Genomic DNA, 18,026 nt, shown 5'->3' with positions numbered 1-18,026 from the left:
TATTTGAAAAATATCCCATTTTATTTCTACTATTGGATTATTATTCGCACCTCTCTGTTTTTTGTTATTTTGTTGTGTTTTCTTTGGGGCATCTACAATATACATTTTTAACATCCCAGTCCACCTTCAAATGATATGAACCCTTTCTGCAGCCCCAGATTTCCACTCGGCATTCTATTATTTTGGCTGAAGACTTTTCAACATTGTTGGCAATAATGTTCTGCTGGCAACAAACTAGCTCAGATTTCTCTTATTGAAAAACGTCTTTATTTTGCCTTGACTTTTGATGATGTTGCTTTTAGCGCAGAATTCTAGGTTGACGGTTTTAGTCTTCAATCCCTTTGAAGATGCCACCAGGGTCTTCAGAAACCGGCTCTCATTCTTATCTTTGTTCCTCAATGATGTTTTCTTTTCCTCTGGCTGCTATTAAGACTTTCTCTTTATCAGTGGCTTTCAGAATTTTGTGATGTGCCTTGCTGTATTTTTGTTGTTTCTTCTGCGTGTGGCATGTTGAGCTTCTTGGACGTCTGAGTTTATAGATTTGGAAAAGTTCTGGCCATTATTTTGTCAAATAATTTTTCTATCCTGATCTCCCCTTTTCTGGGACTCTAATCTCTATGACAGAGCACTTGATACGTCTTCTTTCTGTCAGTTTTCTTTCCCGTCTGTGCTTCACTGGGACCACACGCTGCTGCACATTCAGGCTCACTGACATTTTCTCCGCAGCGTCTAGTCTCCCGTAACCCCATCCAGGTACGACCCACGTCGACCTGCCTCTTTCCCTCTTTCCTTAATGGACTCCTGCCCAAAGTGGCCCTGGAGGGAGCGAGAGGAAGCACAGGTCAACGACACAGCCCTGATGCCCCAGGAACACGCCAGGCTGGTGTGGGGACCACTGGACTCCCCCTGTCAGAAGCAGGTCCAGTACTTTCCCTGATGTGGCTCTATTCCCCAGGCGTCAGGTTGATTACACTGGCCTCACCGTTGAGGGGAAATATCCGTCCTCGTGTTAACACACTTATCCCAGAGAGGGATGTGTCTTCTCTGCCCTCGGTGTTTCTGCCAGCACCATCTGCGGACGTAACACACGGCTTCCTCAGCATCGCCCATCTCGTATTCCACCTTGAAAGGATTTGTTTTACCACAAAGGAAGCTGCACGACAGGATGCTCCTGACCCCCTGCTGAGGCCCCCACCCAGAAGCAGCGGGCCTGGCGGATGAGGAATGACTTCTGCAGCTCCAGGGAGGCTGCCCGTGGGGGGTGGCAGCCTGTGGGGTCCTGATGGGTGTGATGTCCATCACGTAGAGGATGTTCACCGATCTATGGACCAGGGCGGTGCTGTGTCACAGCAGAACGCACGTCTGTGACTGCAGGGTGGCAGTGGGACGGCTTCTCTCTCACACCCAGGAATTACTTGGGCTTGCGTTACTGTTCAAAACGTCCCTTGTCCCTCCTTACAGTGTCTTGTCTCCAGGACATACGTCCTTGCCTCTTGAACTCAGTTGTGGCCACGGGATCCCTCTGGACTGACACGTGTTACTTCTGCGTGGAGGATTCAACATCCGTGTCTGGTCTGTCACCTCTCTGCTCCCTGTGTCCTTCCCAGGAGAGGGCTGCACTCTCAGATAGGGACCCAGAAGATAATGCCCGGCAGACCTGCAGCGACCCGCCCTAGGAGGGGGGTGAGGAGCAATCTACCTGCTGCCCCCAAGCCTCGGCGGCTCGCCTTGTTACTGCAGCACAGATCAGCCCTGCTGGCTGCTTTTCTTCTCTGCAACTTTGGGCTCTTGCCTTAAAGGTCACAGTTCCCAAGGATGGGACACTGCTCCCTGGGGACACAGTTGAGCCATTGCACTGAAAGTTCAGACGGTCACCAGCTATTTGGGGAGATCCTGGCACTGAACCCACAGGGCAAGGAGAGCGTTCCTGATGCTGCCAACAGATGGGGCAGGGGCTGGTGTGTCTGAACCCCACGGGTCCTCTGGGCTCCTTCACACTGACACTGGGAGTGGTAAAGACAAGCCGACAAAGGCTCCAAGGCTGCGGAGTAGAAACCTGGACCCTCTCATGAGGCAAAGAGCCCTGAGCCTCCGAGGTGGAGGCTGGAGCCCAGGGAGCAGGGAGTGGGGACCGGAAGGAGGAGGTCAGAAACACTGGCCACAACCCAGTAAGTAGCTACAGACTAGGGTGGTGCCGACTGCACGGATCGCCTTCCTGGCCTGGTGAGTTTGCTGCTCGTGTACATGTGTGTGCGAGCCTGTACGCCAGCTTGTTAACCCGTCACTCATCTTTCCCACTTCTTGGCGCCCCTGTTGTTCTGTAGATGGATGTCAGTGGTGGAGAGTGGTGAACTTTGTAACTCAGTTCTTATGTCACAGGTATCCAGGGGGGTGTGTGACTGTATTAGAAGAAGTACTATGAGCCGGGGACAGGGGTGAAGGTTCACGGGCTCCTTACCTTTTTGGGAGAAGGCAAAGCATCACGTTAGGAGGAAACATGTCCGTAACGTGAATTCGGGGAGAAGGGTGAGTATGGACACTGAATGGCGGAAGGGGTGGACGGCGGTCCGTTCCCCGAGCCGGGGCTGAGGCCGACACTCTCCTGCAGCGGCCTCGGCTGGGTCAGCAGATGGGGGTCGGGGTGGAGGCTGCAGGCAGGTGGGCAGGGCTGACCTGCTTCTGCTTCTGAGGGCATCCCCAGGGCACACGCTTAAGCAAAGCCTGCTCCCCTCTGGAACGGAGAACCGAGCACACACAGAGGCCACGGCAGGCCCCACGGCAAACCCCACAGCAGACCCTGCAGCGGCCGGCGCCCCCCTTACCACACGGCCGGGCCACCCAGTGCCGGGGGTTTCTGGGTGTGGAACATCTGATCCCGTCTCTGCTTCAACTCTTTTCTTCAAAAAACCCCAATTTAACCAATTTCAAAGGCAATGCCCATAGGTTGCACTAAAAAGGGCAAATGCCTAAAAGCACAGAGAAGTAAATAAAAGCCACAGTTGCGTGAACGACTGCGTCTGGTGCGCATCCGTCTCCCCTCCGACCACGTGGGGCCAGGATGCACCCTCTCCTGTGGCTCGTCTCTCCGACTCACCGCTGTAGACGTGCACGAGTGTTAGTCTATCCCTACAGCCTTGGCTCGGTAACCTTGATTTCCACTTGGAATACATCAGCTCTATTTCTTTCACTTTCATTTCTAGATCCTTTACTGATTTAATAGGAGGATGAATGAAGATCCATTTTCTCTGCATGACAAAGTGTGTCTAAATCGTGTGTTTAAATCAGAGAAACTACAGAAATCAACTCCCAGGGAGGCAGGCGGCCGCGCGAGTCAGAGTTCTGCAGGACGCCCGCCGCTGTCGATAGGACATCAAACAGTCCAGACCTTTCCTTGCTGTCAAAAAAGGGTCTTCTATAAAATTTCAACTGTTGTGTGTTGCAAACATGATAGAAAAGCACTAGAAAGCTCACCTGGACTGGTTCTGCTGCCTAGGACGTGTCTGTTGTTGTTTTTATAAGAAAAAACCACACACATAAAATGCATCCTCAAGTGTACGTTTTATTCATTCCATTGACATCCCGGCTCCCCGCCACGCACCCACCCTCGACCTCGTGCCCAGTGGGACCCTGCAGGGGGGCCGGCCGCAGCTGCCCGTCTGTCCTCATCTCACAGAAAGGGATTTAACTCAAACTACACACTCACAGCTCTGACGGCCCGCGGATGCCGCGCTGCTGAGGAAGGGGAAAGAATCAGGAGGGACAAACATCCATTCCCAGTCTGCTTCTCAGAGACTTTTTCCTGAAAATGCAGCAGCTTTTCATTCAAAAAGCTCTTCATCCGCAGACATGAAGGACGGAGGCCAGTCGGCTCCTTCCCCCGGAATATCTTAGTTTGTTCACCCCCTTCATTGGTCATTTGCAGGTTTTTCTCTTTCAAAAATGACTCTTTATGCATCTATGATTATAAAATCAGTTACTTCTAGCTACCAGGGCTGCACTGGATGCCTTTGTGTCCGAGGAGCCGAGGGCCCTGGAATCAACCCAGCACCCTGTCCCGCCTGGCAGGTGCATGCTGGGAGGAGGCGGAGGGACCGTGCCTGGAAGCCAACACCTCGTTTCTAAGGTCCAGGGGCAGAAGTGGGTGTCGTGCATCTCGGGGAGGCAGCAGACTTTTTCCCCGCACTTCTAGCCCTGGGGGTTGCTTTCTACTGAGACGCCCTAAATATAAAATCCAATTCGTCTTAGAAACTCAAAATAAGTCTTTTCCCCAAACAGACCTAGAGGCTGTTTCAGGAACAAACCAGAGTCTGTGGCAATGACTGTGCTTTAAAGACACGTGCCAGTGATGTCACGAGGCATGAATCAGGTGACGAGTGTCACCTTCCGCGTGCCTGGAGCACCTCAGGCTCAGAGAGGGGACCCGACCCCACGCTTGCAGACAGACGTCTCATGGAGTCGATGCCACCCCTGTCACCGTGGCACGAGGCTGTCACTGGACACCCTCAGTGTGCTCCTGTGCTCCCCACGCCGTTCCCTTCCACACGGCTCCTCTGTCTTCAGAGGCACGTCAGCCAGACGCACGGGGGCGGCCGCTGCGCCCGATCTTACCCGGGACCCGAGCAAAGGGGACAATGGGCTGCCTCCCACCAGGATCTGCCGTGCCAAGCCAAGCCACATCCACCACCAAGAAGCAGGCGGGCTGTCCGCACCCTGCCTCAGCCGCTCCCCAGCACCCCGCGTTGATCGAGTCCACGCACAGCGAAGCAGATCACGTGACACAGAAACCAACACCCAGCGGGTCACGTGTATAAACAGGGGCTTTAGGAGGACGGGCAGGGAGAGGGCGGCCGGCCGGCGCCGTGGGGCCCAGACGCCGGCGTGGACCCAGCTCAGGGGCTGCAGAGAAGGGAGTCGAAGCCCGGACAGCTTCTCTCAAAGTCAGGCCCATAAACAGATGTCCTCTGACCCTCAAACGAAAATGAAGTGTAGAAAAACAATCTCTTTTGTTTTTTAAAAAAATGCTGAATGTTTCCTGAAGTATCTAAATGAAGTTTATAAAATGCTTGTGAGCTCCCACAAATATAGAAACTTTAAAAACCAGGGGCGGCTCTGCACGCGGACGCCACGCAGTGGGTGATGGTTCTGTGCCGGAATCACACGCCCGGGACCCGTCTGCTGTGCACGCGGAGACGGAGGGCTGACCCAGGAGGACAGAGGGAGAACCGTGAGGGACACTGAGAACTGGGGGCCCAGGGAGAACAAGCCACACCGAGCCCCCTGCCCGCCTGCCTGCCCCGGAAGGGAGGGTGCGTGGAGCCGGCCGAGGCAGGCAGGGCAGGCCATGCGCGGGTCCCCTCCATGGCTCTGCAGCGGGGCCCTCCCACATGCCGGGCTCTTCACAAAGAAACAGGGTCAGAACCACGCCTGGGTCTCCCAGGACTCGGGCCTGAGGACGTGAACGCGGCGTCTGTGGGAGAGCAGAACCCAGGGCTGGCATGGCAGACGGGACTGGCGCCACGTGGTGGTGGGGTGGCACCGGCACTGGGGCAGGAGAGGCCTCGTCTCTCCAGAACCTTCCGTCCTAGTCCAGTTTCTTATGAAAAGGCTTCTCCCCAGCGTCCGAGCTTTTAGGGCTGAAGTCAACGCAGAAGCCGTTGGGGGCTGGAGCCGGCGGGGGCTGGGCGGGGCTGTCAGGGCGCGTCTGGCTGGGGTACAGGTACTCCTCTGCAAAGTTGGGGGATGTCTCTGCCAGCCTGTTGAAGTCAGCTGGAAAGACAAAGGCACCTTTGGTTACTGGGACATCGGGGGCCCCGTCTGGAATTCGTGGGCTCTTTCCCCGGACCGTGTGGGTGTCGCCTCACCCGCTCCAGGGGGACTGGACTCTGCGGATGCTGTTGGAGGGCAGGGGGCACCTGCACTTCAGCTCTGCTGTGCACGGAATCGCTGTGCAGACAGAGGAGCGGCTGCTGCGCACTTCAGCAATTCCCGCTTTGGGGAAATGGAAAGAAACAGCGGGATTTTGAACTCACGGGTCTGATCCGGGTACTCGGCACGTGAGGGGGGGAGGTGCCGTTCATCAAAGGAGCTGCTTTAGGGGCTGGATGAAGCACCCAGGCAGTGACCTGAGACTCTCTGAGACACTAGTGATGGACACGGCCATGCTCAGGGGAGACGAGGCACGCATGGGCGCCACCTCCGAGCTGGTTGTGGGGCCTGACTGGCTTTGTGCCTGTGCGTCCCCGGTGGCCTTGGGGTGGAGAGCGCTCAGGGCCCCAGAGCTTGGTGACACTCAGGGCCTGGGCACAGAGACTGTGGACTCCGGTGGCCGTGGGAGACACGCTGAGCTCCGCCAGGAGGAATCAGGAGGAGGTCTGCAGCGGGTTAGCCACAAGCCCAAGGCAGCAGGCGCACTGCTGGCTTCCGAGGCAGACACACGCGCACACAGCTGTTCCAACACACACACCCGTGTCTGACATTTGGGCGCAATTTTAAAAACACGTTCAAGCAAGACGTGAGCAGTGACCTTTCCTGAGCAAACGTCGGCTCTGTTTTTAGCGAGGACACGTGTTGGTTCTGAAATGTGCGTGCCTGCTGGTGGGCGAGGGGGCCGCCTCCTGGGGTCCCACTGCCCCAGCCCCTCCTCCTTTGCCCGAAGCCAGGGTTCAGGTCTGAGTCCCTGGGGATCTCGGCCACCTGCCTTGTGTGGCTACAGGTGAGGAAGCCAGAACATCCCTGGGAGAGGAGACCCCTGCAGAGGCCAGTCCTGATGGGGTCAGGTCTGCTCCTCCTCAAGGACCCTGATCGTGGACGCTTGTGGGCCACCCATTCCAGCCCGGCCTCGCACAGGCCGCCTGCAGCCCCAGGGACAGCATCTCTCATGGGGCCCTGAGCTCCACAGCCAGGCTTGGGATCCGCTTCTAGGAATTGTGCAGAAATGAGACCTGAGGCTCCCACTCACCCCCGCCAGGCTCCGGGAGGAACCCTCCTCCCCAGAACGTCTGTCTGTGCCCCACGAGGGCAGGGCGGCCTGGTGAGCCCTGTGGGCAGGGACTCCACTTGTGGCTGCTGCTCATCTCCTGGGGACACCTCCCTGCACAGCTGGGCCCACTTACCAAACGTGATCTTCTCCTTCTCCTCCTGGTCGATCGCCCGGAAAAGGTCGGTCACGGTCAGCTCGGCCACCCCTAAGGCGGTCTTGAGGATGCTGGACAGGGCGTCTTCGTCTATGCTGCCGTCCTCCTCAGACCCGTACATCTGCAAACCAGAGGCCCACGTCACCCTGCAGCCAGCCCTCTGTCCTCGCCCCCGCCAGCCCCCACGCCCAGGGTGGCCGGCTCCTCCTTGGCGACCCCGGCTCTCCAGCAGGCCCTGATCCCACTGCTCAGAGCTGCCGCCACTGGCGCCAAACCATCCTTAGGGGGAGCTCACGGGTCATGGAAGCTCTAAAGCCTGCTCTTCTCTTTCAAATTCACCAGGAAAGAGGGGCACACACATCGTTCTGTCAGTGCCTGACTCAAAGCCTCTGACTGCCCAGGCGTCCACCTGGAATGGACACGCCACCCGCCGTACAACACGGCCACTAGCAAGACCCCCGGATAAAGGACCAGGCAGCCCACCCACAAAGCCCCCTCAGAAAGGCCTGAGTGGCCCCCTCTCCCTTCCTGCGCCCCCATTCCCACTCTTACATTTTAAATTCACCAACAAAGTGAGCTCATGAAACCCCGGGCCCCCGCCCTTGACCCAACAAAGGCAGAACCCCATGCGCCGTCTCTCCCGCGACCTCGCTGTGTGGCCCAGGAGTCCGTGTCCCCCCAGGACTGCGAGTGACAAACCTCATCTTGTCAAATCTCCCTGGCGTCCTGCAGAGGACGACCCACAGGGGCCGGTCCAGCCACAGCGCGGCTGCCCACAGGCGAGGCGGGCACACAACCCCTTACAGCCTGCGGCCTCGTGGATGTGCAGACGGGGCTGCAGGAGAGCGGGGGGCCCCTGAGCTCCAGCCGGCCCATCTGTGGGCTCCCCCCAACTCCGCAGCTCCTGCTTCACGCAGACTCTGTGACCCGGATCCCAGACCTGCCCCCGACCCCAAAACTGTTCCCAATGTTCACCCTGCCTCCACCCGGAGGGGCTCCATGTGGGACGCTCACCTGCCCGCTCAGGGCCGCTGCCTGCCCTGGCCTCACCCGGCACACGTGGGTGCTCACGGGCCTTTGTCAGTGGGACGAATGCGCTGCCACCTTGCTTGACCTTCGGGAGGCGGTGACCCACCGGACCACATCCTCTCTCTGATGGCCTCTGTTTGGTTTCCCGTGTTGGGGGGCTGCCTGGGCCATTCCCTCCAGGTGTCTGTCCCCCCGCCCTCCCTCCCCCGCATGCCTGGCTGCAGCCAGCGCCCGTCGTCGCCGACACTTCTGAGTCTCCTCTTGGCCTCGTCTCCGTCCTACCTCCAGACTCGCTGACTCCAGCATCTGCAGACTAATCCCCTTGGCGCCGGGGAAGCCTCACAGTCAGGCTGAGCCAAACCCCAGCCGGCCTCCCCACCTCCCGCTCATGCCCGCGGGCACCTCCCACCCGGCAGCCGACAGGTGTGAGCACCTGGCTTCAGAGTCGGAAGCCGTGACACTGACAACGGACAGGACCATGTGTTTCTACATTCAGAAAACTATTTCCAAGGCTGCGTGAGAACCTGCCTGGAGGCCGGGCTCACGACGGGGCGGGCGGAGACCTGCGAGTCCGTTCTCCCCGTCGGAGCCGCCAAGAGTTGTGCCACGACCACACCTTGAGGTTTGATGGAATCGTAACAATGGTAAAGAAAGCAGAAACAAGGGACTCGAGAGGACCAGCACGGACGTGCGCGAGCGCCCTCAGGGGGTGCAGTGGCCTGTGCGTGTCCTCGTGTGTCTGTGCCAGACCACCAGCCAGGACGAGGTCCGGCTGCGGACAAGGAAGCGTGGCATATCTGCCACCCACCGGGTCTGGGCTGCCTGCTGAGCGGCTGTGCCCTGGCCGTGCCCCGTGGGCTCGGGGAGGTGCCTCAGGGCTGTGGCAGGAACACCAGGGACGTGCCCTGCCAGGTGAGAGCGAGGCCAGTCACCTGGAGACCTCAAACCTGAGGTTGGGACGTCGGCTCGAGGCAGCACACGCGGCACTGGGGGTGCAGGGTGCCGGCCGCCCACTTCACCAGGGCACCTGTGGAGAGATGGTGTGGTCCCTGCAGGCCGCAGAGCTGTAACCCCTGCGTGCGCCCCCGAGAGGGAGGGCTGCCCGAGACGAGTGGGCCACGTGCCCTATATCCAGCAGGCGCTACGGCAAGGTGGGCACAGGTGGGGGCCAACCTCCCTCTGGCGGCCCCTCCTCCTGCACCCATTATGTCTGCCCCTTGGGTGAGAGTCTCGGCAGGGCCATCAGAGCACGTCCTGCTCCGGGCTCGGCTGTTCACGCTGAGAAGCAAGCCGAGCGCCTCCCCCCTGGTCGTTCTGTCCCAGCTTGGACAGCGTGTCCTCAGAGAAGCTGCCTGTGGGGGCCCACAGGAACAGCGTGTGGGGAAGGAGCCCACGATACGGCCTGCCCAGGCCTGGAGGAAGGGGCCAGGCTTTCCTAGACAGGGGGGTCAGGTATCACCATCACCTGTGAATCCCCCAGCATGACCACAGACGCCACCCTGCACTGGGAGGATTCCCTGGTGTTGCTGTGGAGAGGGTCTGCTGGGGTCAGAAGCAAGAAGGGGGTTCTCCAAGCAGTCAGACTAGTGGCCTCCTGACTTCTACATCAGGTTCTCATGAGTCTGGCTAATGTGAGTTGCACCTGTGAGACACACCCTCTCTGAGACTCTGACAAAATCATCTCTAGGTGGGCAAAGCCTGTCCAGCTCCATCCTCAGTGACAGTGTCCTGGTGAGGCCAGCCCTGAGTACAGCCGGGTGAATCTGCAGGTGGGCTGGGACCCCATCATGGGCCTTACCCAGACTCTCTGCACCCGTGGTGGACGGCCCAGCTTTGGGCAACGCTGTAAGCCTGGCTGTCCCAGGTCAGGAGGCTGATGCGGAGGCCATGCTGGGAGCGCCGATAAGCACGGGGTCGGCAGCCCTGCTCAGGCGGCCCAGGACAGAGCCAGACCCTACCCCATGCCGTTCTTACGATAGGAACCAAAGTGAAAGTACCGTGAGGCAGAGGGAGTTTACCGGCACGACAAGGGAGACTGATCCTGGCAGAGGTCTGATGGCAGCCGGGTCGTGCTATCCCACAAGTCAACCTACGCCCGCTCTACACTTGCCTTGAACGCCAGCTGCATGGTGTCCAGGGTCTGGGATGGCCGGCAGACGACAGACAAGGCGACCACGTACTCCCGCAGGTCCATCTCGCCACCTCCGCTCTGCCGAAGAGAACAGAGACATCTCAGGGGACAGCCCAGCCCCGAGAGTGGAGCACGGGGTTCCACTCCGCCGGGAGCTGCAGCTGAGCTCCGCCCGGACTCGATACGGCCCGCCGACGTGAAGAGCACTCTGGAAGAACACTGACAAGCCACGGGTTTCTCCAAGGTAACTGCACCACGTGCGCCTCTGAGATTGTTATAATTAACCTCCATGGGGATGACCTGCCCCGGAGGTTTCTCGAGAAAGTGCAGGTGAGGTCACAGCCACCACCGGCCAAGGCTTTGCTAAGACAGAGCAGCAAACTGCAATGCTCCTATCAGGGCTCCAGGAACCTCGCCTGCTAGCAGTCAACAACCAGCAAGCAGAGTAAGGTGAGTCCAGGCTGTGCGTGCAGAACCCCCAGCACCAGGCTAGCTGCAGACCCAGCGTGCACCATGTGAGGGTTCTCAGTGGGGCAGGTGGTCAGCCTGGGACAGGCAGTGGCTCTGAATAAGCAGGCAGCTGTACTGACAGGGGCGAGCCAGTGGGGTGGAGGGGGAGGGCGAGGTCACAGGGGCAGAGGGAGGACTCCTGGTAGAGGAGGTGAGGGGGACCTGGGGCGAGGGAGGACCCCTGGTCAGAGAGGAGGAGGTGGGGAGGACCTGGGGCGAGGGAGGACCCCTGGTCAGAGAGGAGGAGGTGGGGAGGACCTCGGCAGAGGCAGGACCCCTGGTCAGAGAGGAGGAGGTGGGGAGGACCTCGGCAGAGGGAGGACCCCTGGTCAGAGAGGAGGAGGTGGGGAGGACCTCGGCAGAGGCAGGACCCCTGGTCAGAGAGGAGGAGGTGGGGAGGACCTGGGGTGAGGGAGGACCCCTGGTCAGAGAGGAGGAGGTGGGGAGGACCTCGGCAGAGGCAGGACCCCTGGTCAGAGAGGAGGAGGTGGGGAGGACCTCGGCAGAGGGAGGACCCCTGGTCAGAGAGGAGGAGGTGGGGAGGACCTCGGCAGAGGCAGGACCCCTGGTCAGAGAGGAGGAGGTGGGGAGGACCTGGGGTGAGGGAGGACCCCTGGTCAGAGAGGAGGAGGTGGGGAGGACCTCGGCAGAGGGAGGACCCCTGGTCAGAGAGGAGGAGGTGGGGAGGACCTCGGCAGAGGGAGGACCCCTGGTCAGAGAGGAGGAGGTGGGGAGGACCTCGGCAGAGGGAGGACCCCTGGTCAGAGAGGAGGAGGTGGGGAGGACCTGGGGCGAGGGAGGACCCCTGGTCAGAGAGGAGGAGGTGGGGAGGACCTCGGCAGAGGCAGGACCCCTGGTCAGAGAGAAGATTCTGGTCAGTTGTCTAGCTCCGTGTCAACCACAGGCCACAGGTTATGGGGCTGGGGTGGGGGAGGCACCCAGTGTCTCCTGAGGGGAAATGCCAGCCTCCCCACAGCTGCCCCAGACCCCATGCTTGAGGTGTGGGCATGGGCAGTGGTCTCAGGCAGGAGCGCGGGTGCCACAGAGGGCGTGTCCCATGAGGCCCCAGGCCTGCCCGTTCTGCTCTGGGGTCAGAGGTCCTCCGTGAAGCAGAGAAGTTCCTCCCACAGAAAACCACTGTGCCCTCGAACCAGCAGAAAATGACAACCAGCCGCACATGGTGGTGAGGTGCCAGTGCTCAGCGAGGGTTCGCTCACAGCTCGTCACGCACAATGTCAGCGCCCGCGTGACTCACTCCATCCTCCCAGTTCTGGCACAGGCCAGACAGGCTGCTCCTCACTGCCACACCGAACACGCTATATTGTCCCACAGAACACGTTATGTTGTTACACAGAACACTCAGCGTTGTCACACGGAACACACTGTGTTGTTCACATGGAACACGCTATGCTGTCCACACGAAACACAGGATGTGGTGCACAGAGAACACACATGTTCGTGGCTGAGAGCGCCCTCAACAAGCCCTGCGGTGTGACCGGCACCTGCCGGCCCCCCGCACAGGCGTCCACGTTGCGACACAAACCCCCAGGAGGGAGCAGTGTCAGGGCTTTCTGGCCAACAGGGGCACCCGCCCTGCCCCGTGCTCTGCCTCCCACCCTCCCCGGGCCCCGTAAGGCCACCCTGCATTTCCAGGGCTGTGGTGACGTGAACGTGGACTCCTCGTGCAGCCAGACGTCTGACCTCATCACAGGGGTGGAGGGAAGAGGGGCCGGGTGCTACACCAGGGAGAAACCCCCCACACAGACAGAGGCCGCGGAGGGCCTCCAGGCTGATGGCTGAGCGAGGCCTGGCTGAGCGGGGTCGCGGAGGCCACTGTGGAAGGGGCCACGGGCCAGGCCAGCATCGCAGTGTGGGATCAGTGGGCCTTCGAGCAATTCGCTTTACAAACACCCCAAGCGCCAGGCACATTCATCAGCAAAGCTTAACCTCAATGTCGAGTTGTATGTGCACTTGAAGGCATGGGAGAAAATGCCCCGAGCGACGGGGCCGGGCGGGCCGGGCAGTGAGGGCCACTCTACTTCTCCACCTACGTTCTAGTGAAAACCACGTAACCCTGGACAAGTCGCAGGTTTCCCCCCAGTGCCCTCGGGGGCGACAGCCCTACCTCGTCAAACAGGGAGAACAAGTCTTCCACTGCGGCCGAGGCCGGGACCTGCAGGAAGGCCGCGAACTCCGCCAGACGGATCTTCTCTCCTCGCCTTGTCTTCGCACTTTCTGCGTATCTATCCAGATCCTGCTCGAGTTTTTCTGGTTTTAGGCTAAACAAAAAAAGAGGAACGGTTCTTCCACACGATGACGGGATGCGAACAACAGGAGGGTGTTCCTGTCTGAAGACCCAACGAAATACTAAACTCGCTCATCGAACAAGCAGCCAGTTCACTGTCAGGAAGAGGTGCTCTCATTCTTGGGACGTGCACGGTGTGTTTGTCTAAGTATCTTTGCCACCATTTACGCCCCTGCACGTGTGGAACCCCACCCTCGAGCAGGTCAGTCTGAGGGCCGGGGGGTCCTCCCGGGGCATCCAGAGAGACAGGTGGCGCCAAGCATGAGGCTTCTAGGATAGCTCCGTGTGGACTGACGCTGGCATTTGGAAACCCCAGCACGCTGAGGATGAGCACTGTGACCCTCTGCAGGCGGCCCTCGGCGCCCGCCACCTCCAGCCCACTCGCCAACAGGTGCAGGGCGGACACCCGAGAGGGCCAGAGCTCCTCCATCTGCAAGATGCGTCTCAGCTGCGCACCTCAGGACTCCCCATGTTGTCAACAAACCGCGCTTCGGTGTCTGTCACCTTTGTCACTGGCACCCACAGCCTCACACCCGTCACAAGGCTCGTGAGTAAGAAAAACCAGAGAACTCACCCCAGGCCCCTCACCAGCCTGGCGAATTCCAGAAGGCAGGTATCGGCGGGGAGACGAAGCTGTCCTTCCGCCAGGGCCAGCTGGCAGTCCTCATATGTGTAGTCGGTTACGGGGACGCCCAGGGCCCTGCAAGAGAGGGAGGAGGGCGCACGCCATCAGCCCAGTCCCTCGGGATGACAGAGGACCACTGGGGTGCAGCAGGAGCCGGCGAAGGCCGTTGAACAACACAGGCCCTTCCCGGGGGTCTCGCCAGAGTCAGCGACGATGGCAGAAATCTGTGCTCCTGCAAGTCCAGCGTCCTGCTCTGGGAGCCCAGTGGGGTGCGCACCACGTGGCCATCTGTCCACGAGAACACGTGTGTTAAAGGGATCCCTCCCGCGTGGGGTCTGAGACATCCTCTGTCTCAGGTAAATGACGCTGTCCTGAGGTGTCAGTGTTTAGTTTTGGAGCCCCTGTAAAACTGACTTCAGCTAAATATTAAAAGGAGAAACTGATCTGAGCACAGGTGGTGTCAAAGGTGGAAGTGAAAGTCAGGGAAAGAAGTTGTTTCTGGAGAAACGGCGTCACTCCGCTGACGTGTGCTGGGCGGCTGGAGAAGTGAGCGGCTCGCCACGGAAGCCCCCGGTGCGGCCATAGTGCTCGGCCAGAGAAAGAGCCCGGGGAAGCAGAACAGGCCAGTGGCAGCAGAATGAAGCCAATGTCTAAAACCTTTAAAAACTGGACTAAAACATCCAAATACGTGAAGAGACCTGAGGAACAGGTGAAGCCTTCCAGACTCCAGATCTCAGGGCTCATCATGCAGCCGAGAGTCACCCCTTCAGACTCCTGTCCTCATAGCAAAGGGGTTTCCAGTGTTTCGAGAGAACATGCCGGGCGAGGGAAAAGTGCCCGGGACAACGGGAGGAACAGGCCGAGGACAGCAGGGTGAACCCACCTTCAATGCCCGCTGGGTTAAAGGCTCACAGCCTCTCCCCCTCCTAACTGGAGGAGGGCAGGCATGGTTCCCTGAGCTGCGCCCACCTGCCAGTGACAACAGGAAGTCTGCCCCTCAGGAATGGGCATCTGCGGGGCCTGCAGGACAGGACGGACTGGCCAGGAAATCTGGAGGCAGGAGGGGCGATGCGGCCCCGAAGCCCCAGCCCCAGCCGGGCGCTCCTCTACACAGCTGCGTCATATGCCATAAAAAATAGCCCCGTCCTGACTGTTACAGAACACACATTCATGGCAGGAGATTTGCCAAGGAGAGAAATGGAGCCCGCCCCCAGCCTCCGGAACTGCCTGGGCTGCCAGTCACTTCCACAGCAGCTCCCTGTTGCCACAGCAACACTGGGTGCAACCGGAACGAGGAAACAGGCACTTGCAGACGTCTTTCTTGGCTTTCAGAATCCCCCTCAGAAAACTTGGGGATAAACATGTGGGGAGAGAAGTCAGCAGTGCACCAGCAGCGTCTCAGACTGGTCCATGGAGAGGTGGGACAAGGCCAGCTCAGGGACTGCCTGCAAAGCTCCCGGGGGTCCTGGCCCCTCCCAGGCACTTAGGGGGACTAGGGGTCAGGGAGGTAACCGCCCACCTCCAGGCTTCCAGAATCCCACTGTGGCTGCTGAGGCAAGGGGGCGCCTAATGAACAGCTGCCCTTCTCCATCAAATATATGGTGCTCCTCCTCCACCAACGCGGGGAGTAGCTGACGTCACGACAGTCTCTTTAGGACACACATTTTTAAAAATTTTAATAGTTCATTTATTTGGGGCTGGCCTGGTGGCGTAGGGGTTAAGTTTGCGCAATCCAGTTCGCGGTCCGGGGTTCCTGGGTTCAGATCCAAGGCACGGACCTACATACCACTCATCAGCCATGCTGCGACAGCATCCCACGCACAAAATAGAGGAAGACTGGCACAGATGTGTGCCCAGGGACAATCTTCCTCACCAAAAAAAAAAAAAGTTAATTTATTTGAATGCATACTAAAAAAAATTACACCTAACCTGTGAAGCCTGCAATTCTGTGGATATTATTTCTTTATCAAGAACTGAGCACCCAGACCTCCCAAAGGTTGAGAGGATGAAGTGCATCCTGAGCACTGGCAGCTCCATACGGTCCCCAGGCGTGATTCCGAGAAGAGGGAGATGGAAGTCCAGAGGGTGGGTGCCCAAGAGGAGAGGGGAGTGTCCATGGACTGTTCCTAGTGCCTAACTTTCTGAGGAGCATGTGGACAGCCTAAACCGGGCTGAGTTTAGCTCACTAGTGTTGAGGTGAATGCATGATTTTGCTCAACATGGTCCCATAGAACCCAGTGAAGTGGGGTCATGACACGTGTCCAGACGGAGCTCATTTCAGGAGCCTCGGTCACACCAGGTCAGCAACAGCACCATCAGAACCCCTCTGCAGCCACGCAGACGCCCCCACAGGGACGCTCAATCCCAGAGCCGCTGAGCCCTGAGACCCCCTCCTGGCACCGCAGTGGCCAAACTCAGAGGCAGCCCCTGCAGCCTGTAAGCAGGAGAAGAGGGGAGAGGATGGGACCCGGAGGGAGGAAGGCGGGCAGAGGGGAGGGGTGCGGGCTGACACTACTGCTCGCTGAGGCAACCGGAATCGTGTGCAAGTGGGAAGCAAGACTGTTGCCAAGTGCACACGCTCACTGAATACGCAGCACAAGTCATACACCAGAGTGAGTGTGCAAATACCATACTTAACTCGGTAAGACGGAACAAGAACATTAACAAACACTATATGGGGAGAGGACAAAATCAAGCTCCAGGACACGCCAACCCAATCCCCTCGTCTGCCTGGGGCCGGCGCTCTTGCCCACAGCTCCACTGCCTGTCTCCATTGGGCGCACACGGACATGGCACTCAGGTGACTGATGACTATGGTCACGTCCGAACTTTGTAAAACTAAGTGGCAATGAAACACCTTCCCATTGTTGAGCAAGCAGAAATGTCACCTGACAGAGACAGGAGATGCAAAGCACAGGGCCAAGCACACAGCTGCTACTATGCAAGTCAACACTGGCTCATTCGCTTTTGCAAAAGCCCAGTTTCCTAACACTACTGGCTTCTTTTTATTGGCAGTGCCCTAAGGCGGAAAACAGGAGGCAAGCAAGAGTCCTGAGCAATACTTAGGGAAGTCCAGGTCCTAGGCATCCCAGCCACAGAGGAAGGAGGGTGCTCACTCACGCTGCCATGACGCGCCGCACGTTGCTGGCGTACAGCACAGGATCCTTCTTCTCCGCCTCTGAAGGGCTGTACACGGGGAGGAACTGAGCACAGAGAAGGATGCGTTACTTCCATGAGCATCACAAGACACCTACCTTACCCAGGCCACCACAGGTGACAACCCTGAGTCTGACAAAATTAAGATCTGTCGAAGCACTTTCTATTAGAATTGTCTTTGAAGTTGTCACAGGCACACGCACACACACAAAATGCATGCACTGCACCCACATGCATGCACACATGTGCACATACATGCACACATACACACACCTGTGTGAAAACTCACAACCCAGCATTCCTCACCCGCAGGGCCTGCTCCACCGAGACAGAAGGTGTTGCTTTCCTGTGCACTGTATTTCCAACTTCACACAGGGGCTTAATGTTTAGATGCAAAGAACTACCTGTGAGCTTCCATTTCTAAAGGTCTCAGCTTTGTGTTGTAGAAAGCACAACCAATTTTTTCTACTTGAAAGATAGACTTTTTAGCTTATTGACATCTACTGCATTTTGAGATTACAATATGGTGACCCATGAACACACATCTTTGCGTGGGCAATGCTTACACAGCGTTTTAAGTGACTAAGTCCCACACTTGGGTGCCAACCTCACTGTGCAGAGAAGACCATCACCCAGCCCTTTTTCTTTAAAATGGGTATTTGGGAATACAGGAACATCCTGAAACCCTATCAATTCTCATCGTATAATTCTAATCTGTCACTTACTGCTACATTTTTAAAAACTATGTTAATTGCAACCGTTTCTCACATTAGCTTTGGTATCTTGTAGGAGTAACATGAGTAAAGACATTTAGAGTGACTTCACAAAGCCATACGGTTTCTTCTCAACTCTTAGAGTTAGAAACCAGGTCTGAAATGGAGCCGTTCACACTGGGAGGCCTGGGCAGCACCGGCATGTCCTCTTGAGAGCCTCACTCCCCTGGGGCTTCCTGGCTACCTGCAGACGAGCCACGTGAAACATCCTAAGTGGTAGGCCTGCCACCCTCGGCCCAGGCCAGGGCTCTTTCAGCTCAGTTCTTTGTAATTAAGTGGCTTATATTCTACCGAAGTGAAAATCCTGGCTGAAAGCTGGGCTCATTTGTAAATTCAGTGTTACTCTGTAAAATTTATCAGAGGG

At 58.1% G+C, this 18,026-nt stretch overlaps 1 protein-coding gene across 6 annotated transcripts in view; it reads right to left on the bottom strand.

Annotated features, from left to right (window-relative positions):
* Positions 1-3,539: 3,539 nt before the first annotated feature.
* LPCAT1 (lysophosphatidylcholine acyltransferase 1) overlaps positions 3,540-18,026 on the bottom strand; it is a 66,428-nt gene continuing 51,941 nt past the window's right edge. For 5 of the 6 annotated variants that reach the window (XM_070246130.1, XM_070246133.1, XM_070246131.1 and 2 more), the window contains 6 exons: positions 16,854-16,936; positions 13,683-13,808; positions 12,929-13,082; positions 10,273-10,371; positions 7,113-7,254; positions 3,540-5,766 (listed from right to left, as the gene is read on the bottom strand). In XM_070246130.1, the coding sequence (XP_070102231.1) occupies positions 5,582-5,766; positions 7,113-7,254; positions 10,273-10,371; positions 12,929-13,082; positions 13,683-13,808; positions 16,854-16,936 (789 nt within the window). In that variant the 3' untranslated portion in view covers positions 3,540-5,581. Of the gene's footprint in view, positions 5,767-7,112; positions 7,255-7,832; positions 7,969-8,147; positions 9,190-10,272; positions 10,372-12,928; positions 13,083-13,682; positions 13,809-16,853; positions 16,937-18,026 lie in introns of all 6 variants that reach the window. The other variant, XR_002802681.2, reaches the window with a different exon arrangement.

The sequence above is a fragment of the Equus caballus genome, chromosome 21, assembly GCF_041296265.1.
Source record: "Equus caballus isolate H_3958 breed thoroughbred chromosome 21, TB-T2T, whole genome shotgun sequence".
NCBI classification, from domain to species: domain Eukaryota; kingdom Metazoa; phylum Chordata; class Mammalia; order Perissodactyla; family Equidae; genus Equus; species Equus caballus.
Note: the sequence above shows the minus strand (reverse complement) of the source record. Positions and strands in the feature narration are given on the sequence as shown.